At 46.1% G+C, this 22,289-nt stretch overlaps 2 protein-coding genes across 3 annotated transcripts in view; one reads left to right on the top strand and one right to left on the bottom strand.

Annotated features, from left to right (window-relative positions):
• The window catches only part of SSC4D (scavenger receptor cysteine rich family member with 4 domains), a 36,335-nt gene extending 17,686 nt beyond the window's left edge, over window positions 1–18,649 (bottom strand). The window contains exons 1-7 of the mRNA XM_048518604.1: window positions 18,496–18,649; window positions 10,367–10,600; window positions 8,580–8,702; window positions 3,936–3,971; window positions 3,373–3,464; window positions 2,118–2,457; window positions 1,169–1,240 (exon numbers count right to left, since the gene is read on the bottom strand). Coding sequence (XP_048374561.1) covers window positions 1,169–1,240; window positions 2,118–2,457; window positions 3,373–3,464; window positions 3,936–3,971; window positions 8,580–8,702; window positions 10,367–10,600; window positions 18,496–18,649 — 1,051 coding nt within the window. The remainder of the gene's footprint in view (window positions 1–1,168; window positions 1,241–2,117; window positions 2,458–3,372; window positions 3,465–3,935; window positions 3,972–8,579; window positions 8,703–10,366; window positions 10,601–18,495) is intronic.
• The window catches only part of DTX2 (deltex E3 ubiquitin ligase 2), a 117,384-nt gene continuing 113,712 nt past the window's right edge, over window positions 18,618–22,289 (top strand). Inside the window, exon 1 of one of the 2 annotated variants that reach the window (XM_048518973.1) lies at window positions 18,618–18,740. The gene's annotated coding sequence lies outside the window, so the exon portion shown is untranslated. Of the gene's footprint in view, window positions 18,741–20,783; window positions 20,880–22,289 lie in introns of those variants that run through there. The other variant, XM_048518971.1, reaches the window with a different exon arrangement.

Below are 22,289 nucleotides of genomic sequence, written 5' to 3'. Positions count from 1 at the left end.
ACGACGGACGGACGGACGGACGGACGGACGGACGGACGGATTGACGACGGATTTGACGATGGATGGATCGATGGATCGATGGGGATGGACGGATGGACGGATGGACGGATGGACGGATGGACGGATGGATGGATGGATGGATGGATGGATGGATGGATGGATGGATGGATGGATGATGGATGATGGATGGATGGATGGATGGATGGATGGATGGATGGATGGATGATGGATGGATGGATGGATGGATGGATGGATGGATGGATGGATGGATGGATGGATGGATGGATGGATGGATGGATGGATGGATGGATGGATGGATGGATGGATGGATGGATGGATGGATGGATGGATGGATGGATGGATGGATGGATGGATGGATGGATGGATGGATGGATGGATGGTGACTTTTCCCCTTCTGTAGCCTAAGACTACAGAAAACACAATGGCCTAACTGGTTGTGGTGGGTTTTCCAGGCTGTGTGGCCGTGGTAGATCTTGTTTCTAACGTTTCGCCTGCATCTGTGGCTGGCATCTTCAGAGGTGTATCACTGAGAGAAGTCTGTTACACACTGTGTTACACACAGAGAGCAGTCACCTCTAAGCAGAGAATATTTTGGACAAATAAACAGAATATGCTCAAGGGTTTCAACAGAGAACTGGCAGTTTGTACAGACTATATCTGGGGAGGGGGGGTGGATATTACAGAAGGGTTCCTGTTGCAGAGCTGATGGCACAACATTACCTATGACTCTCGTAATGCCCCACCTTTGTCTGGGCTCACTGTCATTCCTTGTAAGTTCCTGTTTCTTTGGAGGGTTTTTTCAGTTCTTCATGTGTTTTCCTTCCTTTAGTGGTCAATTCAATATCACACAAGGTTATGTCTGGTATAAAAAAACCTGCCATTTAAGGGAGATATGCCAAACATAAACCTGTATGATATTGAATTGACCACTAGAGGGAGCAAAACACATGCAGAACTGAAAAACCCTCCCAAGAAACAGGAATTTACAGGAGAGAAAAATGAGAAGGTGGAAAAGACATATGTCTAACAATGAGGTGAGGACACAACAGTGTTCCGATTTTTTGCTGTGAAATGGAGAGAAGCAAGGAGGGGCTGAATCAACCTTTAGGAAAAGTTCAATTATCCCCCTGCCCAGAAAAGTACTCACTTTTCCCGTTTTGCAGCAAGATCTTGGCTGCTTTGCTAGTCGGGGCTCTTGCGGCTTGGGTAGGCAACAGCTCTGCAAAGAAAGCCAACAGTGGGTGGGTGAATATTGACTGAACTTTTTTTTATCAAGGCTCTGCATACTTGAATGATCTCCTAGGATGCCAGCTATGCACACATCCACAACACCCCAAAGCACCCTTCTTTGCAAGCATATTAAACACGACTGCATAATTCGATCAATGCACTGGGCAGAGTAATCCGTTACAAAGGTGATCCTCATTAATTGGGAAGAGGATTTAATTTCTTTCAATGAGTGCATGCATGCTCATCATTAAGGAAGGAGGGGAAAATGCAAAGCGAGGAACAGAAAGCAAACCGATGTCAGAACTGATTTCAGAAATTCGCTTCACCAGGATAAGGAAAGACAAATGCAGCCCTGAGGGGGGAAATTCAGGAATGGAAGGAAGGAAGGAAGGAAGGAAGGAAGGAAGGAAGGAAGGAAGGAAGGAAGGAAGGAAGGAAGGAAGGAAGGAAGGAAGGAAGGAAGGAAGGAAGGAAGGAAGGAAGGAAGGAAGGAAGGAAGGATCTCTCCTGCAAGGAGACTCAAAGTGGCGTACAATCTCCTTTCCCTTCCCCACCTCCACAACAAACATCCTGTGAGGTGGGTGGGGCTGAGAGAGCTCCGAAGAACTGTGACTAGTCCAAGGTCACCAAGTTCGCATGTGTTTGGAGTGCACAAGATAATCAGATAAGCCTCCACACCTCAAGTGGCAGAGCGGGGAATCAAACCCGGTTCTCCAGATTAGAGCACACCTGCTCTTCACCACTATGCCACGCTGGCTCTCCATTGCTTTCAGGATTTAGTCCATCGCTTTTAAGGTTTAGTGGCAATTTTAATTCGCAACCCAAAGCCCCTCCCTTCACAACCAAACAGAAGCAAACCTTTGTACCGTTACATGTGACAGCCACGTCCTCATAGTGGTAGCAGTTGTGGATGCCCCACCCGCGGCTGCCGCACTCACTGAGGGCCGATTCCTTCCCTGTGCAGTCCACGTTATCGAGGAATATGGGTCCCTGACCCCGGCCAAAGAAGAGGGTGGGCGGCATGGCAATTGCCCGTCCGCAGCCCAGCTGACGACACACAACGTTGGCGTCCACGATGTCCCAGTCGTCGTCACACACCGTGCCCCAGGTATTGTTGTAGAAGATCTCCACACGCCCCTGACAGCGGCTGCGCCCACTGACTAGTCGTAGATCTGGGGGAGGAAGAGGGCGCTTTTTAGACAGCGTCTCGTTCCGCACATGCAGAATAATGCACTTTCAAACTGCTTTCAGTGGTCTTTGAAGCTGTGCAGAATAGCAAAACCCACTTGCAAACAGTTGTGAAAGTGGTTTGAAAACGCATTATTTTGCGTGTGCGGAAGGGGCCAGCGGGTCCATCTTGAGGGCTTCAGACACTTTGGCCTAGAAAACCCCTTAACTTCAGTGGAACAACAAGGATGGCTTTGAAAAGAAGCAGGAGGGCACGCAGACAGAGAGCATGTCCCAGAATGGTCTACTGTGAGACATGAAGGCTCTGTGATGTGTTGTCAGTTGGCACAATGCCTGTTCAGTCAGGGGACAATGAAGGTTGCTCGCAGGCTTAATCTGCATATTAAAAAATCCTCCTGTTTGTTGGGCAACAACATGTGGACTTTGTATCACACATACAATGAGTGTTTTGTGCCCCTTTAGATACACACTGGCTCTTTTCTGTTAGTGACCAAAGTGTGCAGGGAGAAGTGACGGTCGCATCTCACACAGCTTGTTTCTATGTCCTCAAACTGCCCCATGGAGTCACCGTTGGCTCGGTTGTGACACTTATGAGTAATCACATAAGTAACATGATTTTTCCTACAGAGCCAATAGCATAGATGAAGAAGAAGAGTTTGGATTTATACCACACCTTTCTCTCCTATAAGGAGACTCGAGGTGGCTTACATGCTCCTTTCCCTTCCTCTCCCCACAACAGACACCTGGTGAGGTAGGTGGGGCTGAGAGAGTTCCCAAGAACTGTGACTGGCCAAAGGTCACCCAGCAGGAATGTAGGAGTGCGGAAACACATCTGGTTCACCAGATAAGCCTTTGCCACTCAGGTGGAGGAGTGGGGAATCAAACCCAGTTCTCCAGATTAGAATTCACCTGCTCTTAACCACTACACCACACTGGGGTAGTTTGCAAATGTGTAAACAGCAGGAGGGAGAAGTAAAACTGTTTCTCCCCATGTGCTGAGGTTGCAATCAGAAAAGAGCCGGGGTCTGTACAGGAGGCGCAAAACCCCATCGCGTGCGTGACACAAAGTTGGGGTGGGCTCTACACAGGTTGGGTAATCATGTTTTTTGGAGTGTGGGTTAGGGTGGGGGGGTGGGGATGGTTTTTAAAGGAGATTTTCAATTGGTTTCATATGATTGTATTTTATGGTGTTATGAGTGTACTCAGCCCAGGTGATGGATGGGTGATAAATATACAGAAGATAAAAAGCCTATAAATAAAAATGTCTCAGATAGTCCATAGGACACCATTATTTGATGAGCCCTGCAGAGTTAGTGACACCATTAATGGCCAAAGTTATCAACCACACAAGCAGAAGTCCCTTATGAGAACAACCCTTCAGAAGTTGTTTGCTCAGCCCCGCAGGGTTTGCAGAAGACACGGCTTCCAAATTCAGAAAGCAAGTGAACAACGGTGGGATGATTCTCCACAGGGCAAGGACTCCAAGATGATCTCACCTGGAACAGGCATCACCGCAGTCTCGGAGCCGTGGGCTGAAACGGAGAAGAGGAGAGAGGCTGAATTGTAGCCTGGATACACTTGGAACAGCGGAGCACCAACCCTGCTTAGCTATCCAGGCCAGAAGACTCATGTTGGTGCAAGATCCCATTTCCAACTGGGAGAGGTTCCCAAGCAGGGGCGTACCACCCAGGGGGACATATGGGATCAAATGTCCCCGGGCTGCAACCATTTAGTCACGTGGACGGTGGAAAATCACCCCCACGCCCCTCCTCCTATCCTCCAGGTCCCCTCGACTTTGAGATGACCTGGTGCCAAAAGAGTTGTTTGGTCGTGGTGGGGGAGGGCGGAAAATTCAGATTTTGCACTGGGCTACGTTTTCCCTAGATATGCCTATGTTCCCAGGTAGATGCAGCAGAGGGTGCTCCTCTTCAGTTCTGGGCAAGGAGCACAGAAAGCTCGTTCCCTGGCAGTCAGGGGGTGCCGGCCAGATCTTTTTTAAACCCTAGTGATTGCCACAAGCAGGATTAACATTCCTTCTTCTGGTTTGCCATAGAGAGGAAAATCTACACGATAGAGCATCAGGTTAAGCTTGCAGTTTAAAGTAACAAAAAAGGTGTGTGTTTTTTAATGAAGAAAGTGAAACAGAGCTACACCAAGCAATGCGTCAGCAAACCAAAAAAGGGGGGGAAAGATGCCAGGTGATAGGCAACAGGTGCCAGCTTTATTGTCTATCATAGAACTCAATAGCTGTGAAAAGGTTCAGCAAAAAGATCCCCCTGACGAAGCTTATACAGCAAAACCTGTAGGGAATTTACATGAGAGTTTAAAAAAACTATCTGCTGGCATCTTTCCCCCCTTGTTCTGGTTTTTGTAACAGTTCAGATAAAGCAACATAGAATCAGATAGATTCATAAGCACCATATGCTGTACTATGCTTAGAAACTGGTCAGAACCCACTTGAAACAAGAGCATGGCTGAATACATTCAAGTATTGGATCAAATTATGTTTGAACTCTGATGTGCGCAGTTTAATATACGCTGCGCGCCCAGACCTATTTGCCTCCGAATGGTATCAACTCCTCAAATCAAAAATTTACTCAATAGGTTTATTACTGGAAGATCTCTGTATGCTGACACCCAGAGAGATTTTCCAAACCTTGAAAAGTAAACTTCTAGAACAGGAATATCATATCTTGTTGGGGCAAGCAAATAAATCATGCTCACCCCTTTCTGTCGGAATAATACCGGAACAGGAGCACATAGCCAAATATCTTGAATTATTAACTGAACCCCAACAGAGATGGATTATCACAAGGGCCAAATCCAATACCTTCCCATCGGCCATTACAAAGGGTCGCTACTTATCCATACCTCTCCAGGATCGGGTTTGTCCACACTGTAAAAATCAAGTGGAGACTCTTGCTCACATTATTCTTGACTGTCCAAGATATGTGGGCATTAGGAATTTATCTCCCAGGCTGACCCTAGACAAATCTGAAAGTGACTCTGACTGTTCTGTTGTGGAGCTTCTGTTAAACAACAGAGATGTCATGCTCTTGGGAAAAGTAGCAAAATTTCTTTTATAAGTGACAGAACTTTCTAAGTAATGTATACTGCTATATAGTCTTCCTGTCTGCGCTTTGAATGTACTCTTGATTTGTATTTCAAAAATGTCTGGCAACGCTCTAGAACCTATTTTTAAATGCCAAATAAAGGTTGTTGTGGTTGTTGTTAAGTACAACAAATCCTCTGAAGATTCATAAGCATGTTTTAAATTGTTTTATTTTTTTAAAAAAAAATCTGACGTTTTAAAAAATGGGATGAAGGGAGCATTAAAACAAAGCCAGTATAAAAGAATCAAAAGCTCACTTTATGGGGATTATTTGGTAGGGCAAATTTGTGGTGGGATGAAGAAGGGATCTGCAAAAATTAAAGATACCTCCTGAAAAAAAACCCTTTAAAAGATGCCAATTTGCGAATCCTTAGTTTCAAGGTGACCCCAAGGCTGCAGTTTTTTGGTGGGCTTACAAGGTAACAACTACTATTCAACTCTGTCAAGATTACTATTTAATATTCTTTGGCTTTAGCTGCAAGAGTTTTTCGGCAGGGAGAGGCTCGGGAAGCAAATTTTCTGTTCCAAAATGCCGAGGAGCTCCCTTCCCCCGTTTTTGTTCATTCTCCTCCAGCCGCAGTTTTTTAGTTTTCTTTTTAATGGGGGAAATGGTTTCTTGGGAACGATCCAGTTAGTTTGGTCTCGTGCCAGATTGCTGAACTCCGGATCATTCATGAAAAAATATGAATGGAACAGCGAGGGCCAAGATGCTCTTTTGTCAAAGGCAACATCTGCAGGTGACACCATTCCTGCAGGCAGAGGCGTATCCAGGGAAAATGTAGCCCAGTGCAAAATCTGAGGTTTCCCCTCCCCCCGGTATGGGCGGCCACCCCCTCCCACCATGACCAAACAATGGGCAGGGGGAGGTGGGCTAGATGCAGTCGTGGGATTCAGCCGGTTCGCACCACTTCGGCAGAACCGGTTGGTAAAATGGCGCTTGTAAACAACCAGTTGTTAAGGTATTTGAATCCCACCACCCGAACCGGTTGTTAAATTATTTGAATCCCACCACTGGCTGGATGCCAGCATCCTTGTCCTCACCAACTAACAAGAGTGCCCCTTACATCACCAGAGTGGGCAAAGACACCGGTATGAGCCTGCGCCTCATTTGAGGCCCCTTCCGCACATGCAGAATAATGCACTTTCCATCCATTTTCAATGCACTTCAAAGCTGTATTTTACTGTGCGGAATGGCAAAATCCACTTTCAAACAACTGTGGTCGAATCCCCACTACCGTCTTAGCCAGGTTTCAGAACACAAGCTAGCCAGGTTTGAGAGAAGACCTCCCCATTGCTTGTGTGGCAGATTCAATTTCTGGCGCTCGTTCTCCCCGTTAATCCGTGTTCTGGCAGGACCTGGTTTCAAGTGGCATAGACCCCATTAACATGGTTCAGAGCTGATCCGAGGGGAGGGATGAGGGTTGAAACTCTGACTCGTTTCCCACCCTGGAGTGTGACACAGAATTCAGGCAACCAACCGATGCACGCGCAGCCTTTCCTTGATTTCATTTATTTATTTATTTATTTATTTATTTTATTCATTCCACTTTTATACCGCCCTCCCCCAAAGGGCTCAAGGCGGTTAACAACATAATACATACAAGTGGATAATAAGATAAAGTACTAAATTTATGCTGCTAAATGCAGCCCAAACCTATAAATACAAACAGATGTATGCCTAACCTTTCACTCCCTCTGACTCTGAGGGGGAACAGCGATCTCTGAAGGTTACCGGCACCTATCAGCAGCCGCCTCCCAAAGGCCCTCAAGGAATAACTCGTCTTACAGGCCCCAAGTGGAATTCACTGAGGTCCCATTAGGGTCTTGACAGTTGGTGGGAAGAGCATTCATCAGGCAGGGGCCAGGGTCAGCCCTGGCCCCCCCCCCCCCCCGGTGGAGGCCAGCCGCATCATAGAGGGGGGGCGGGACCCTCCAGTAGATTGGCCTCTGCCGGAACGTGCAGAGATCATCGGGACATATGGGGCCAGACGGTTCCTAAGGTAATGAAGGTCCTAGACCGCTGTAGAAGGTCTTTGGGGGTTATCACTAATACCTTTGAAGACGCATTCGAACTCAACAGGGAGCGTGCAAAGCGGTGCAACACGGGCGTGATGATCTCTGCACCTCCTGCGGAGTAACCGAAAGCCACAGATGCTGGACCAGTTTCAATTTCCGAATCAGCCTCAAGGGTAGGCCTGCGTAGAGCGAGTTGCAATAGCGAGTTGCAATTTCCGCTTTTGCGATCAACCAGCAGAAGGGGACGCAAACATTAAACAGTCAAACGTGTAACTTTGAATCGTTAATCGTTTACACAAGTAATGATTAACTGTTTGCACAGTTGAAACAGTTAAACGTTAAACTTTTACACGCTGATTTTTTTTTATCACACCCCTACAATGTACGTTTCCGCAGTGGGAAAAGGTCCCGCCCCATCAAGGCACGCCAGCCAATCAGGGGAGAGCTCTACTAGTCATGGGAATTGCTAAGAGTTCTGCAACTGGGTGTGTCTGCTGTGTGCTCGCTGCGGTGGGGAGGGAGAAACTCCGATGAAGAGGACACAGTTTCACCACGAACAGGTTTGGATCTGCGGGCAAATTTCAAGTGGGGATTCGACCTGTGAAAGGGATTGAAAGTGCATTATTCTGCATGTGCGGAAGGGGCCTGAGCAGCAACTCACCCTCCCCTTTGGACTGGGCCATTAAGAAGATAATAATTGATTTAAGAATGCTCTCCCAGATGGGTAAGGCAAAGCGTCCAAACTTAGGCATGACTCATTTAGTCAACTTATTTTTGCTTGTTAGTGCTAACAACACAGAGACACTAAAATACATTTTGGAGTTGGCCACGGGATTCCAGACGTTTCCATTGGTTTGGGAGAAATCCCTGATTCTCCTCTTGGTTTGGAGAAGCCCAGCTGGGAAACGTGTGAACCCTATTTAGGAAGAAAGGAGGGAGGCGAGGCAGTTCAGCCTCACGAAATGCAGCTTCCTAACCCAGACTAAATTTCAGTCCTGAGGGAACAACTCACTTGTCTGCAAGAACAGAAGGAGAGGGCTCAGCTTTGCCAGAATCAGGATAGCAGGCAGGGCCCAGCATCCAAGTCGCCAATCTCTGTTCCTCTGATCTGGGCAGGGACCAATTCTCATTTCTGCTTCTCACAAGTTACACAAAGGATTGTCTAATTGTCTTCCAAGGAAAGAACCAGAAAGCCACACCTGGAAAAGAAACATCCGCCATGTTAAGACCGGCTGAGCTTTATGTGTGTCACATTGTTCTCCCGTCCTTCTCAGCAGCAGCAGGCTATATACAATTTTTCTTTCGTCCATTCGATCTCATGTGAAGTAGCTTAGGCAAGAAGAATATCTGTTTAAAGTGATTGTTGTCGTGGTCTGGTACATCTAGTTCTTCAGAGGTGTGTCTCAGAGAGAAGTCTGTTGCACACTAAGTCCACTGTGTTCTCTCTGTGATACACCTCTGAAGATGCCAGCCACAGATGCAGGCGAAATATTAGGAACAAGACCCACCAGACCACGGCCACACAGCCCGGAAAACCCACCAGAATCAGTTGAATCCGGCCATGAAAGCCTTCGACAATACATTGTTCAAAGTGAATTTTTATGGCTGGGTGGCGATTTGAACCCAGGTCTCTCTAGCACCAGTCATATTTTTTTCCAAAATGTTTCACCAACCACTATTTAAAACATAATCAGTAGACTCATTCATAATCATGTTAGCCACACGGTGAATGGTTCACACAGTCAGGAATGGCACTGTACAATGAGAACATCTGATTGGATAGTAGTAGTAGTAGTAGTAGTAGTAGTAGTAGTAGTAGTAGTAGTAGTAGTAGTACCAGTAAAACAACAATTCATAAAAGGCCAAATTCTAAATTATTTACAAACGAGGAGATAAGAAAGTTAAAATATAAAGTAAAACTTATTTTAACATTCCTCTATAGGAATTAAGGGTCTCCTGTCCACCTGCTCTCCTGTATTTGTTTGCTAAAACACAATACCAGGTTACATCAATGGAAACTCTTTGGTCCTTACCCAACAGCAAATAGTTCAGTTTCCATTGATTGTCTTTTCTCTAGCGCTAGTCAACAATTTGGTCCTAGCACAGCTATGTTATCCGTCCTCTATACCACAAATGGTTTTTTTCCTCTTTTGCTTAGAATAACAGCCACGCAAAAGGTCTTGTGGGTCAATAGTAGTTTGATAGCATTTCCAATCTTGGGGAGACAGGCAGTGGTGGGATTCAAATAATTTAACAACAGTTCCAGTGGTGGGATTCAAATCATTTAACAACTGGTTGTACACAAGCACCATTTTAACAACCGGTTCTGCTGAAGTGGTGCGAACCGGCTGAATCCCACCACTGGCGATAGGCATGACTTGAAATCCTCTGTAATCTTGGGAAGGGGATACTGATGGCCTTTGTAATCCTTGTGGACCAACTCAGCTACCCTCTGAAACTGGCAAGGTTTGGTGGCTGTTTATGGACCGGGCGTGCCTCCTCAAACTATACATTGGGAGGTGGAGATCAGTAGCAAACTGTCTTTCGAGGGTCCTGGCCACCATCACTGCAGGTGCCTTGATAATTTCCCCCAGGGAAACAGGGGTCCCTGGAAATACAGTCCCAAAAACCTCTGCTCTGGAGGAGATAATGCTATCATGAAGAAGTCCCAATGTTTTCCCACCTTCCTTGCTCTCATTCTGCATGCCAGTGGACAAATGGCATCATTATACCGGAGGATGAAAAATAATCTAGTCCATAAAGTTGTGTGTTTGAATACCCCATTCATCCATCACGCACCGAGATTCTCTTGGGGAATAATGTCGCCTTTTGTCCGGAGGAGGCCAGCCTGCCTTCCCCGCTTCTGCCATTCGCTGAGAACGGCAGCACGTTGGCAGACGAGATGGTTCCAAGCCAAAAGTGCGTACCTGACCTGATTCAAGGAAAGTGTGCGGCTTGTCTCAGGTAAGACCCCGCTCTCCGTCGCCCCACCCTCATCTCCATAGAGGATCTCCTCTTTGCCTTTTTCTTTGGCTGCAGGAAAAGGGTGACCTGTGTAGGATTGTGGTTTTAAGGTTGATTGTCCTTCTTCCTGTTTGGAAATGCGATCACTTGTTTTTCCCCTTACTAAATATATCCCTTACTATATATACTTGGAATGTTACCTTCTCTCATAAACGGTACTAGTGGAAACTGATACCATACCAAAAGTTAATGTGAAGCAGAACATTTTACGAGACTGTGGCCCAGTGGTGGGATTCAAATAATTTAACAACCAGTTCTGGTTGTGGGATTCAAATAATTTAACAATTGGTTAATTTAACAATTAACAAGCACCATTTTAACAACCGGTTCTGCCAAAGTGGTGTGAACTGGCTGAATCCCTCCACTGCCGTGGCCCCTTACGCACATGCAAAATAATGCACTTTCGATCCACTTTCACAACTGTTTGCAAGTGGATTTTGCTATTCCGCACAGTAAAATCCAGCTGCCAAGTGCACTGAAAGTGTATTGAAAGTGCATTACTCTGCATGTGCAGAATGGGCCATTCTTCTGCATGCTCCGCCAGACTTCCAAAAGGAATAAGTTCAAGAGACATTGAAACTCCTGACATATAATTTAAACCTAGCTGTGGGGGGGCGGGGAGATATACACCCACTGTCCAGAAAGAGGGGAGCAGAGCACAGCTGGCGACTCCTTCAAGCAGTGTTGTAAGGTGTCATAAAGCAATTTTCTATTTCTGACTGAGAGGGGTGCCCAAGGAACAGCAGCAGAGCATGCACTCTTCCAGGTCTGCTTCCTGCTGGTAAGGAATCAGTGCCAGGAATTCATGCATCATCAGCCAGGGTTGGCAATCTGCCCTCCTGGGACCCTGAGAAGTGCCCGGTCTTGCCGAGCCCCAGTACCGGTCCTACTTTTAACTCAAGTTCTAAATTTCCATTTCCAAATACTTAACTTTATACAGATTGTTCAGAGTTATTCTTTTAAACAAATGCGGGCATGATGTCTCCTGTCCATGCAAGAAAACACTAATATTTTACTGGTTCTGGAGGGTTTTCCGGGCTGTGTGGCTGTGGTCTGGTGGATCTTGTTCCTAACGTTTCGCCTGCATCTGTGGCTGGCATCTTCAGACGTGTATCACAGAGGGAAGTCTGTTACACACTGTGTCCACTGTATCACAGAGGGAAGTCTGTTACACACAGTGTGTAACAGACTTCCCTCTGTGATATACCTATGAAGATGGCAGCCACAGATGCAGGCAAAACGTTAGGAACAAGATCCACCAGACCACGGCCACATAGCCTGGAAAACCCACCAGAACCAGAGGTGGAATCCAACCAGTTCTCACCACTTCTCTAGAAGTGGTTACTAATTTTTAGTGAGTGCCGAGAAGGGGTTACTAAAGCAACCTCCCTGCCCAATAGGGACTGGAGGTGCGTGTGTGCGGCGGCGCCACTGTTTGAATCCCACCACCATCGGAACCTGTTATTAAAATTTTTGGATCCCACCACTGACCAGAACCAGTTGAATCCGGCCGTGAAACACTAATATTTTAGCTTGGCACCTGAGTCGCAATTTTAAATATTTTCCTTCCTTCCAAAAACTCTTCAAAGAATTCCTTTGCAATCTTTCCAAAACGGGTGGTTTCTCCTACCTTTATAAGCATCCCATTGAAGCAAGAGAGAAGAAAGAGGGTTATTTTAAAAAATCACATACCTCTTTGCTATTCTGCCGTATACTTTATCAAGGATGCCGGGGTTAATTCCGAAAGGTAATTTTTGGCGATTTAAAAACAACTTCCCCCCTCCCGAAAGAGAAGCTTCTGGGAAGAAAGAGTAATATTTGAAGCTGGAAGTAATCTTCATGCCCAGTGATACCAAAACTTATTTTTCTTTTTCTTGCAAGTTACAAAGAGGCACAGGGGGAGAACATCCCTCATCCGTCAATCACACAGTTCCGGTATGTCATTGTTATAACCTTTTGGGAATGCATGTAGCTGGAAAGAGGCTTAAAATTCTGTTCCACAGCAAGCCGTTTCTATACAGGTGTGCATCTTGATTTGGATTTTGAAAACATTCTTGTTAGCAGAGATGCAGGAGGGGGGAAAAGCACACGCATGAAAAGGCCACCTTTAAAGAGACGTTGTTCCCTGACGAATGGGTCAGATTTCCACAAGGAGGGATAGAAATGTTCTGCTGCTCCGGAGAGTGAAGTCTAGTGTAGGAACTCCTCAACAGTGGAGGTAACTTTTTCCCCCTGCAAAAAACATTGTTCCTCCTTTAAGGAAAAAAAAATGTCTAAATTTGGGAGGAAGTGTTTAATAATCATTTGGCTGTCAGTAACTTGGCTGTCAGCCTTCATATATCTAGCAGTCCCAAAAATGGTAGCAAAGAATACATTGGGGGGGGGGGACTTACTCTTATTTGCTAGGCTGTGGGGTGGCTGTTGAATTTTACCTGGTCAGGTGACCTGGAATCCTATATGGCAGTTTCAAGGTTCTGCATCGAGGGATTGAATTCTCTTTTACAAGATCTGGTGGCACAGCTGGAATCTGGGTGGAGTACACTTTTTGTGAAGCAACAAACAGGAGACTGAAAAAACTAACAAATAGATTTTGGCATCAGCGTTCATGAGCTATTACATCAGGTACATGAAGTGTGCCCTCAGGAGGAACTTTGTGATGTTGGTCTATGTAACAACATAAGAAGATCTGTGCTGGATCAGACTGCTTAGTCTAGTATTCTGTTTTCAACAGTGGCAAGTCAGTGACACAAGAATGACACGAAGACAGTGGTGTAGCGCCAAGGGGATGTGGTGGGGGCATTCCGGGTTGTGGCGGGGGCATGGCAGGGGCACGGGGCACATGCATGCCCCCGGGGGCACTTCTGCCTCACTCCAGCCCTGCACGAAGGCATCCGTTTTCCATTGTTATCTGTTGTAGCATTTAGTTCTTCAAAGACAGATGATTTCTGAACATGGAATTTTCTTCTTATCATGGACTGTAGGAAGAAACCTTCTCCTCCCACTAAGCTAGCGTGATGTAGTGGTTAAGAGCAGGTGGATTCTAATCTGGAGAACTGGGTTTGATTCCCCACTCCTCCACCTGAGTGGCAGAGGCTTATCTGGTGAACCAGATGTGTTTCCACACTCCTACATTCCTGCTGGGTGACCTTGGGCTAATCACAGTTCATTGGAACTCTCTCAGCCCCACCGACCCCACAAGGTGTCTGTTGTGGGGAGAGGAAGGGAAAGGAGTTTTGTAAGCCACCTTGAGTCTCCTTACAGGAAAGAAAGGTGCATATAAATCCAAACTCCTCTTCATCATCTTCATCACAATGGGACTGGCTAATCCCCGTTGCATCACCTGAAGGCGATTCAATCAGTGCTCTAAAGAAAAGTTACTTACCCTATCTTTACACATCTTAGCAATCAATATTCAAGAGAATAGCCTGGGAATTCTCTTGGGCCATAACTTATCAAGCTTCTCCTATTTTTGTTCAAACCACAGAAATGCAATCAATTCTCAGCCTCTGGTTTTCCTGCCAACTTTCCTCATATTGCCTCAGGACCCATTTTGGGATATAAATATTGGCCTTTTGACCATCATAGAGTGTGTGTATTCTGGATCCGGGTGTGACCCTCCACTTGAGTGTGGGCTATTTGTTTTCTTCTTCAGAGTGGCTTTCTCAGGACATCCCTTCAAGACTTATAAATATCACCCATCCCTTAGATCCCAACTTCCTTTATTTTCTTCTCAGCTCTTGTATGCTTTGTGCATGTGTGCTCATTGCTTTAAAATATTTTTAATTATCATTTTTCTGTAATAAAAACCCATTCAATTAGACAACCGCCTGTTCATTTTTAGAGTAGGGAGTAGCAGTGGCATAGTGGTTAAAAGCAGGTGTACTCTAATCTGGAGAACTGGGTTTGATTCCCTGCTCTGCCCCTTGAGCTGTGGAGGCTTATCTGGGGAATTCAGATTAGCCTGTACATTCCAACACACGCCAGCTGAGTGACCTTGGGCTAGTCATAGTTCTTCAGACCCACTACCTCACAGGGTGTTTGTTGTGAGGGGGGAAGGGAAAGGAGTTTATAAGCCCCATTGAGTCTCCTTAGAAAGGGGGGGGATATAAATCCAACTCTTCTTCTTCTTCTTCTTCTTCTTCTTCTTCTTCTTCTTCTTCTTCTTCTTCTTCTTCTTCTTCTTCTTCTTCTTCTTCTTCTTCTTCTTCTTCTTCTATCCTGGACGATCCTGTTATACGTAGGTCATCCACCCCAGCTACCCCTTCTCAATCTCTGTCTCCAATTAATTCCCCCCATTTAAGTGGATATTGCCTGCTTAGGGTAACATGGCATAATTCTGTGCACAGTTCATACTGGGATTACTGGAAACTCTTTACCACTTGTCATTTCCCTATCTATAAAGCATATCTAAGGACGCCTTTCATTCCATAAAATTCTTAGCCTGTGATTCACTTTGCACCCCGATTATTCCAACATCCCATTTATTCCCTTAATCTAACTGGACTTAAAGATTTTATTTATTTTTTCTTGAAGAGCCACTTTTTGGATCTATACTAAGCCACACTGGACTCCAGAACCATCAGTTGCTGTCTGTAGTACTCTGGGCTCCTTGACCTCGGCAGAGCCATGAGAACATCAGTTCGCCAAATCAGAGGATTTTTCAGCTGCATATTTAGGTCCTGCACGGAACAAAATCATCTTTGTTCCCCTGCGTTAATCTGCTTCGTGAAGGGCGTGAGCCACCAAAACTGTGTCGGCCAAGGAAGGATTGATGGTGGGGGCAGAGCAGCCCAAGGACATCCTGTTGACAAGTGGCTTTGGAGAGTGCCAGTTGGCTTCTCACAGGAACCCACAAGCCCTGCCAGAGAAGAAACTGAACTTCTGCTAAAATGCACAGAGGCGGGAGTGTGGCTTAGTGGCAGGAGCATTTGCTTTGTGTACAGAAGGTTCCAGGTTCAAACCCCACCATCTCCAGGCTGGAAGAAGAAGAAGAAGAGTTTGGATTTATATCCCCCCTTTCCCTCCTGCAGGAGACTCAAAGGGGCCTACAGTCTCCTTTCCCTTCCCCCCTCACAACAAACACCCTGTGAGGTAGGTGGGGCTGAGAGAGCTTCAAGAAGCTGTGACTAGCCCAAGGTCACCCAGCTGGCGTGTGTGGGAGTGTACAGGCTAATCTGAATTCCCCAGATAAGCCTCCACAGCTCAGGCGGCTGAGCTGGGAATCAAACCCGGTTCCTTCAGATTAGATACACGAGCTCTTAACCTCCTACGCCACTGCTGCTCCCTATCAATACACCCCCATGTGGCTGTAGGAAGTGGCGCCCAGGGCTCTAGCCCCTCTGCACCCCATTCACTACATCCATGTCCCCAGAAAAAAGTATCCGGTAGCAGGTGACATGAAAGACCTCTCCCTAATCAGCCTTGGTAGCTAAGGGGACTGAATTAAAATAAGGCAATTTAGAGTTTGAGAGAGAGAGAGCCAGCATGGAATAATGGTTAACAGCTGGTGGATTCTAATCTGGAGAACCGGGTTTGATTCCCCATTCCTCCATCTGAGTGGCAAAGGCTTATCTGGTGCACAAGATGTGTTTCCGCACTCCTTTATTCCTGCTGGGTGACCTTGGGCTAGTCACAGTTCTTGGGAACTCTCTCAGCCCCACCTACCTCACAAGGTGTCTGTTGTGGGGTGAGAAAGGGAAAGGAGCTTGTAAGCCACCTTGAGTCTCCTTACAGGAGAGAAAGGTTGGGTATAAATTCAAACTCCTCCTCCTCCTCCTCTTCTTCTTCTGCATGGCTTTTCCCTTCGTCATCACTGACCCCTGAATGGTTCCCATAACTTCTACAAAAATCATCAGAATTCAGCCCCGGCCTGGTTCTAGAACAGGGGTCTTCAAACTCTGGCCCTCCAGATGTTCATAGACTACAATTCCCATGAGCCCTACCACTTGGCCATGCTGGCAGGGTCTGATGGGAATTGTAGTCCATGAACATCTGGAGGGCCAGAGTTTGAAGACCCCTGTTCTAGAAGAAGAGTTGTTTTATACTCCACTTCTCAATTAAAAGGAGTCTCAAAGTGGCATATGATCGCATTCCCTTCCCCTCCCCTCAACAGGCACCTTGTGAGGCAGGTGGGGTTAAGAGAATTCTGAAGAACTGTAACTAGTTCAAAGTCATACATCAGGCTTCATGTGGAGGAGTGGGGAATCAAACCTGGTTTTCCAGATTAGAGTCCACTGTTCTTAACCACTACACCGTGACTTTGAGGAAGTGGAAATTTCTTGCCTCTAGTGTGTATGCCTATAAATATGCATGAAAATTGAGGGCACATATGCAACATAGCCTGCTTTTGAGGACAGGGCACCTCATGTAGTAATTTTTGGCATGAGACTCTGGATTTCACAAATATGTCCCAGCGTCCATCTGTGTAATACTGGAGGGTACAAAAGCTTATGATTACAGGCTGAGCGTTCCACAATGAACTCTTGTCCACAAAAGTTTTTGCCAGAAGAAATCCATTCAGTCGTCAAGAGATAAAGATTCCTTGCTGTTTGAATGTATGGACTTACGGACAATTTTTAACTTATGGGCAATTCTGCTGCATTTTGCGATATTGCCACTGGGAGAAAGGCAGGTTAAAGGATTTAAAAAGAAATATCAATCCAAAGTCTGTCGCCACAGGTGAGCTGCCACACCCTGACAATTGAACCGGCCATGGTGTTAGGCAGAGAAGTCAAGAAGAGGGTGAGGAAAAACCCACTCTTTCCCACCATTTGTTTCTTCTGGGGCCCCTGCTGAGTCCTTCAGCCATAGCTATACAAGCAAAGAATTTTGTGGAGGTTTTTTTTGTTTTGTTTTGTTAGGATGAAAGCGTAGCAATGGGCTAAGAAGCTGCATTGGTTTAAATTATTCTTCACTTGTGACAAGCATAGGTGTCCTGTCAGGAAAGGTAGCAAGAGGTAAAAGGGGTTAAGTTAGGGCAAGGACCACGCTGCCTCCAAACAGTCTCCTTTCTGTGGCATCATTCAAGCATGCTTCTGTAACCATGGCAGCAGTGATGCCTTGCCTCCATGACAACTAGGAAAAGAGTTGTTGCTGCCCAGAGACCTCCACCATGCATACAAAGTCATGTGCTGGAATTTTTTGCTGGAAGGTACATTCTGGGGATTCTCTAATGAACCAAAGTTGTAAGGGGACAAAAGAACTAGGTAACTGAACATATTTTTGCCAGTAGCCGGTTTATCCTATTGCTAAATCTAAAATCAGACTTAATAATGTTAATATTTTATTTTCAAAACCAAGCAGTGGCATTCTTTTATCCCCCTTTCTGTAACAATACTGAATACAGACATACATACGTACATACAGACATACATACAGACATACAGACATATGTATATATTATATATATATATATTATTACATATCATTATTGTGCTTTTAATGGGCACTAATTCTTGCACGGTTTTTGCTGCATTCGATTGAAATTGTATCTTGCCTCTCTCAAGCCGCTCATAGCAAAACAGACAATGAAACCATAATAGTGCCACCCTAATAAAATATTACTTATTCAAATATTTAATAGTTATTAATAACTGGCATTGCATCAACGCGATCTTGGAAGCTAAGCGTCCACCAAGCATCCTACAACTATTCTCTCTGTTTGAGTCTGAGACATTGTAAGTGTTTGACTTTTCTTTCCACAGCACCATAGCGTTGGAACTATATATGTTTAAAATAATGTTTTTAATTAAATGATTTTTCAAATAAAGAATTGTTTCTCTTTTGTTCAGGGAAGGGGGTGACCCGCCAGCAGAGTCAAGTGAGGCATTATCCGAATTTTTGACACGCCCAGCCCAAAAGGTTGGCCATCACTGAACTACATGGCACTACGTGGGTGGCACTACCTGGGGCCAGGGCAGGTGAGCAGCATCGTTCATTCTGCTGCGGACCACGCATGCGTCTGTCCTTCAAGAGAAAACTACAAGCCCCATGATGCTCCACGGCCTTGAGGGGCGAGGCAAACCAGACAGCGCAGAGCGTAGAGCAGAATGGACGCATGCGCGCTTGTTGTCGTGGGGTTTCCGTCGCCCCAGCGAGGCAGTGCTGGCAAGAGGAAGCGAGAACGTCCCTGGACGGACAGCGACAGAAAGTGAGTGGCAGGAATGGGGCGGGCTTTGTTGCCTCCCCTTCCCAAAAAGAGGTTATTTGGGGAACAGGGGAGTGGGTAGAGCAGGTGCCAGTTTTGGGGGTGAGTTGCCAACCTCCGGGGGGGGGGGGGGGGGGCTGTAGTTCCCGGAATTGGACTGATGTCCAGGTTACGCCGATCCCTTCCCCTGTAGGGCATGGCAGCTTCAGAGAGGGGCACCCCGTGGCACTCCATCCCATCCCCACTTCAGAGGGAAGCACCCAGAGGTGGGATCCAACCAGTTCTCACCACTTCTTTAGAAGTGGTTACTAATTTTTTCTGAGTGCCGAGAAGGGGTTACTAAAGCAACCTCCCTGCCCAATAGGGACTGGAGGTATGTGTGTGCGGCGGCACTGCTGTTTGAATCCCACCACCATCGGAACCTGTTATTAAAATTTTTGGATCCCACCACTGGAAGCACCCCGTGGCATCCCATTCCCACTGTCTCTAGGGATTTCCCAAACTGGAGTTGGCAACCGTCTGGGCTCCTCCTCTAAGAAAACTGATCATGGTTAGCCGGTTAATATTAACTACCGGATAGGGTTGAAGCGGACATGCAACTTGAGCTGCAAATGCAATAGTTTTTTTCATAATTTTGCAGTAATTATTAATGGCATTGTTTGCCCCACTCTTCCTCTGGCAGGCCCAGGGTGGCATGCATTGGGGTCTCCTCCTTCCTTCTGCCCCTTCATCCCTGTTCTCCCACCAACAGCCCTGTGAGGCAGTTTGCGCTGACAGAGCATGTTTGGCACACAGTGCCCGCTGAGCATTGTAGCAAGTGGAGGGCATGAATGTGACATATTTGAACATGCATGGACATCTTTGTCCAGAGTCAGAATCCTTCAGTAGTCTCTTCTGTAATTGTCCATAGCTCCGCAGGGCTTCAGGCAAAGAAGAGTCTGTATTAATGTATTTACTTCATTTACATCCTGTTTTGCTCCTCTTCGCCATTTGATTCTCAGAACAACCTACGGGGTAGGTTAGACTGAAAGTGGGTGACTGGTCCACAGTCACCCAGTATGCTTCTGGGGTGCAGTGGGGTTTCGAACCGGGGTCTCCCAGATCCTAATCTTGAGTAAACCACATTGTCTCTGCATGTCAGCTTCCTGAAAAGACCCTTCAACTGGAGATTGAGCCCAAGATCTTCCGATGGGAAAAAGGTTCTTTATTCCATAGTACCATGGCCTCTTCCGGATTCAAACTTGACTTCTCTCGAGGTTTCCCCCTGCCAAATTCTTACGTTTGCTGTAGCAGTTTCTCTTTTGTGTTCCCTGTACCCCCTCCCCCGACCAGCCTTTCCTACATGGCACAAGGATCTCACACCCTCATTTTACCCTCACAACAGTTCTGCGAGGTAGGTGTAGCTGAAAGCAAGAAAGAGAAAGGCATGGACATTGGGTGAGTGGGGATTTGGGTGAGTGGGGATTTGAACGTGAGTCTCGCAGAGCTTGTTACTGGCTGTTGTAATTCAAATGAAAGGGTTTCCTACTGAAGGATCATGAGGGATTATAAATCCTTCAGGCTTTTCCTTAGCCAAAGTGCGGTTCCATTCCCCCTTCAAGCTTTCCTTCCTGTGAAGAGGTCTGTATCCCATTTGACCCTGCTGCCTTTGGAACACAGTTTTGGGGTGGCGTGCACCACCCTTTCTCAAAATCCCAGATGTGTCCCGAGGCTCAAAAAGTTGGGTGCCTCTGCTCTATCCTCTTTGCCCCAGAGAGAACCCCACGGGAAGGGAGTTAGCAGGCTTTGGGGAGGGAAATGGGAGTGTGTTTGGAGATTTGACTTCCTCCCTGGAGAAACTGCTAGTAGTGGATTGCAAAAACTTCCCTCCCCTCAAGGGGAACAGAACTCTTCTGTAGGAAAATGTGTGTTGAGGGGAAGGAGGGGTATTGTGGTCAGACTTTCTTGTGACAGGTCAGCGCGTATGCCTTGCACATTGCTGCGGTCTGAAGCTCCTGTCCGGTGACCTGAGCTGCACATGCGGATTGACACGCATTTCGGCTGGGCAAGCTTTTCAGTACTTCCCAGTTGTATATGTATTTCTCGTCCTAGACATTTTAAAATCAGAAGCTGCCTGCTCCTCCCAGAAATAATTTGGGAAGGGTAAGTAGGAATACTTGAGTGAATGTATTGTGTGGGAGTAGTGAGGAAGTTCACATCATGGGATGTCCCCCCCACCCCCCACTAGCAGCCTGTGTTCTGTATCTGAACATGAAACTTGCTTTTAAGTCATCGTGGGTTTTAACCTATCCCCAATGCATTTATTTTAAAACCCCTTTGTTTGAGGTTCTGTGATATACGCAGATGGGTTAATGAGGTATCTGTAGACCAGACATTTTGTGGTCATATTTGAAAGGCTGCTGGACTGGATTGTAAACAGCAGTGGTGTGGTGGTTAAGAGCAGGTGCACTCTAATCTGGAGAGCCAGGGTTGATTCCCCGCTCTGCCACTTGAGCTGTGGAGGTTTATCTGGAGAACTAGATTAGCCTGTGCACTCCAACACGCACCAGCTGGGTGACCTTGGGCTAGTCGCAGCTCTTTGGAGCTCTCTCAGCCTCACACACCTCATAGGATGTTTGTTGTGGGGGGGGGGGGGAAGGGAAAGGAGATTGTAAACCCCCTTGAGTCTCCTTACAGGAGGGGGGGGGGTAATAAATCCAAACTCCTTCTTCTAATGCTGCTTCATGTGCCTGATCTGTGGGCAGTAGTCCACGAAAGCTCCTGCCACGATAAATCTATTAATCCCTGAAATGCCACATGGCTCAGTAGTGTGTCGTTTAGGGAGATGGCGATCCCTTGCTTGCATAGGAAAAAGGCCCTGTAAATGAGCTATAGTGTATGATGGTGCATATTGTGACTAGATTCATGAGGCACTGGGGTTGTTCCTTTAATATTGTAAGGTCTTTTTTCAGTCTTTCCCATAGAAACAATTCAGAGCGCTGCATAAAAATAACTATTGATTCCCTCTCCCTTGGCATTAATAAAGTACTTCCGAAGATAAAGCTCTATTCGCCCAAAATACACAGCATGAAAAAAAATATTATAAAAGACAACTACTGCATTTGGTAATCATTCCAATGTAAACCGTAAACATATACAACATATCTTCAACGCTGTGTTCGTTAAATGTGGATAATTTTTGCAGAAGTTAACATGCTATACTTTTTTTTGATGACAAAGAGTCCCGTGTTTCTGATATTATAAAGTTTAATGTGATATCCAAATAGCCGTGGATTGCATATTCTGTGCTGCTAGTTAAAAAGGAGAATGGTACGTTCTGTCATCATCCCCTGCTGTGGTGGTTAAAATGGAACAGTCTGGAGAAATTGACAGTTGAGTAGCTGAGGGTTCGGAGTTAAAATCCTACCTAGGCTTATTTCATTCAGTCGTCATTTTATTTACAGTCAGCGACCAGTAGTACAAGATCAAGGTACATCAGTTTCAAGGTACCGTTACCATAGTATATATATAGACAAAAGAGCACTATTCAAAATGTTACATAATCTATAATCT

Source organism: Sphaerodactylus townsendi, linkage group LG16, assembly GCF_021028975.2.
Source record: "Sphaerodactylus townsendi isolate TG3544 linkage group LG16, MPM_Stown_v2.3, whole genome shotgun sequence".
NCBI lineage: Eukaryota > Metazoa > Chordata > Lepidosauria > Squamata > Sphaerodactylidae > Sphaerodactylus > Sphaerodactylus townsendi.
The sequence above is the reverse complement of the archived record's forward strand: the minus strand, read 5'-3'. Positions and strand labels throughout refer to the sequence as shown.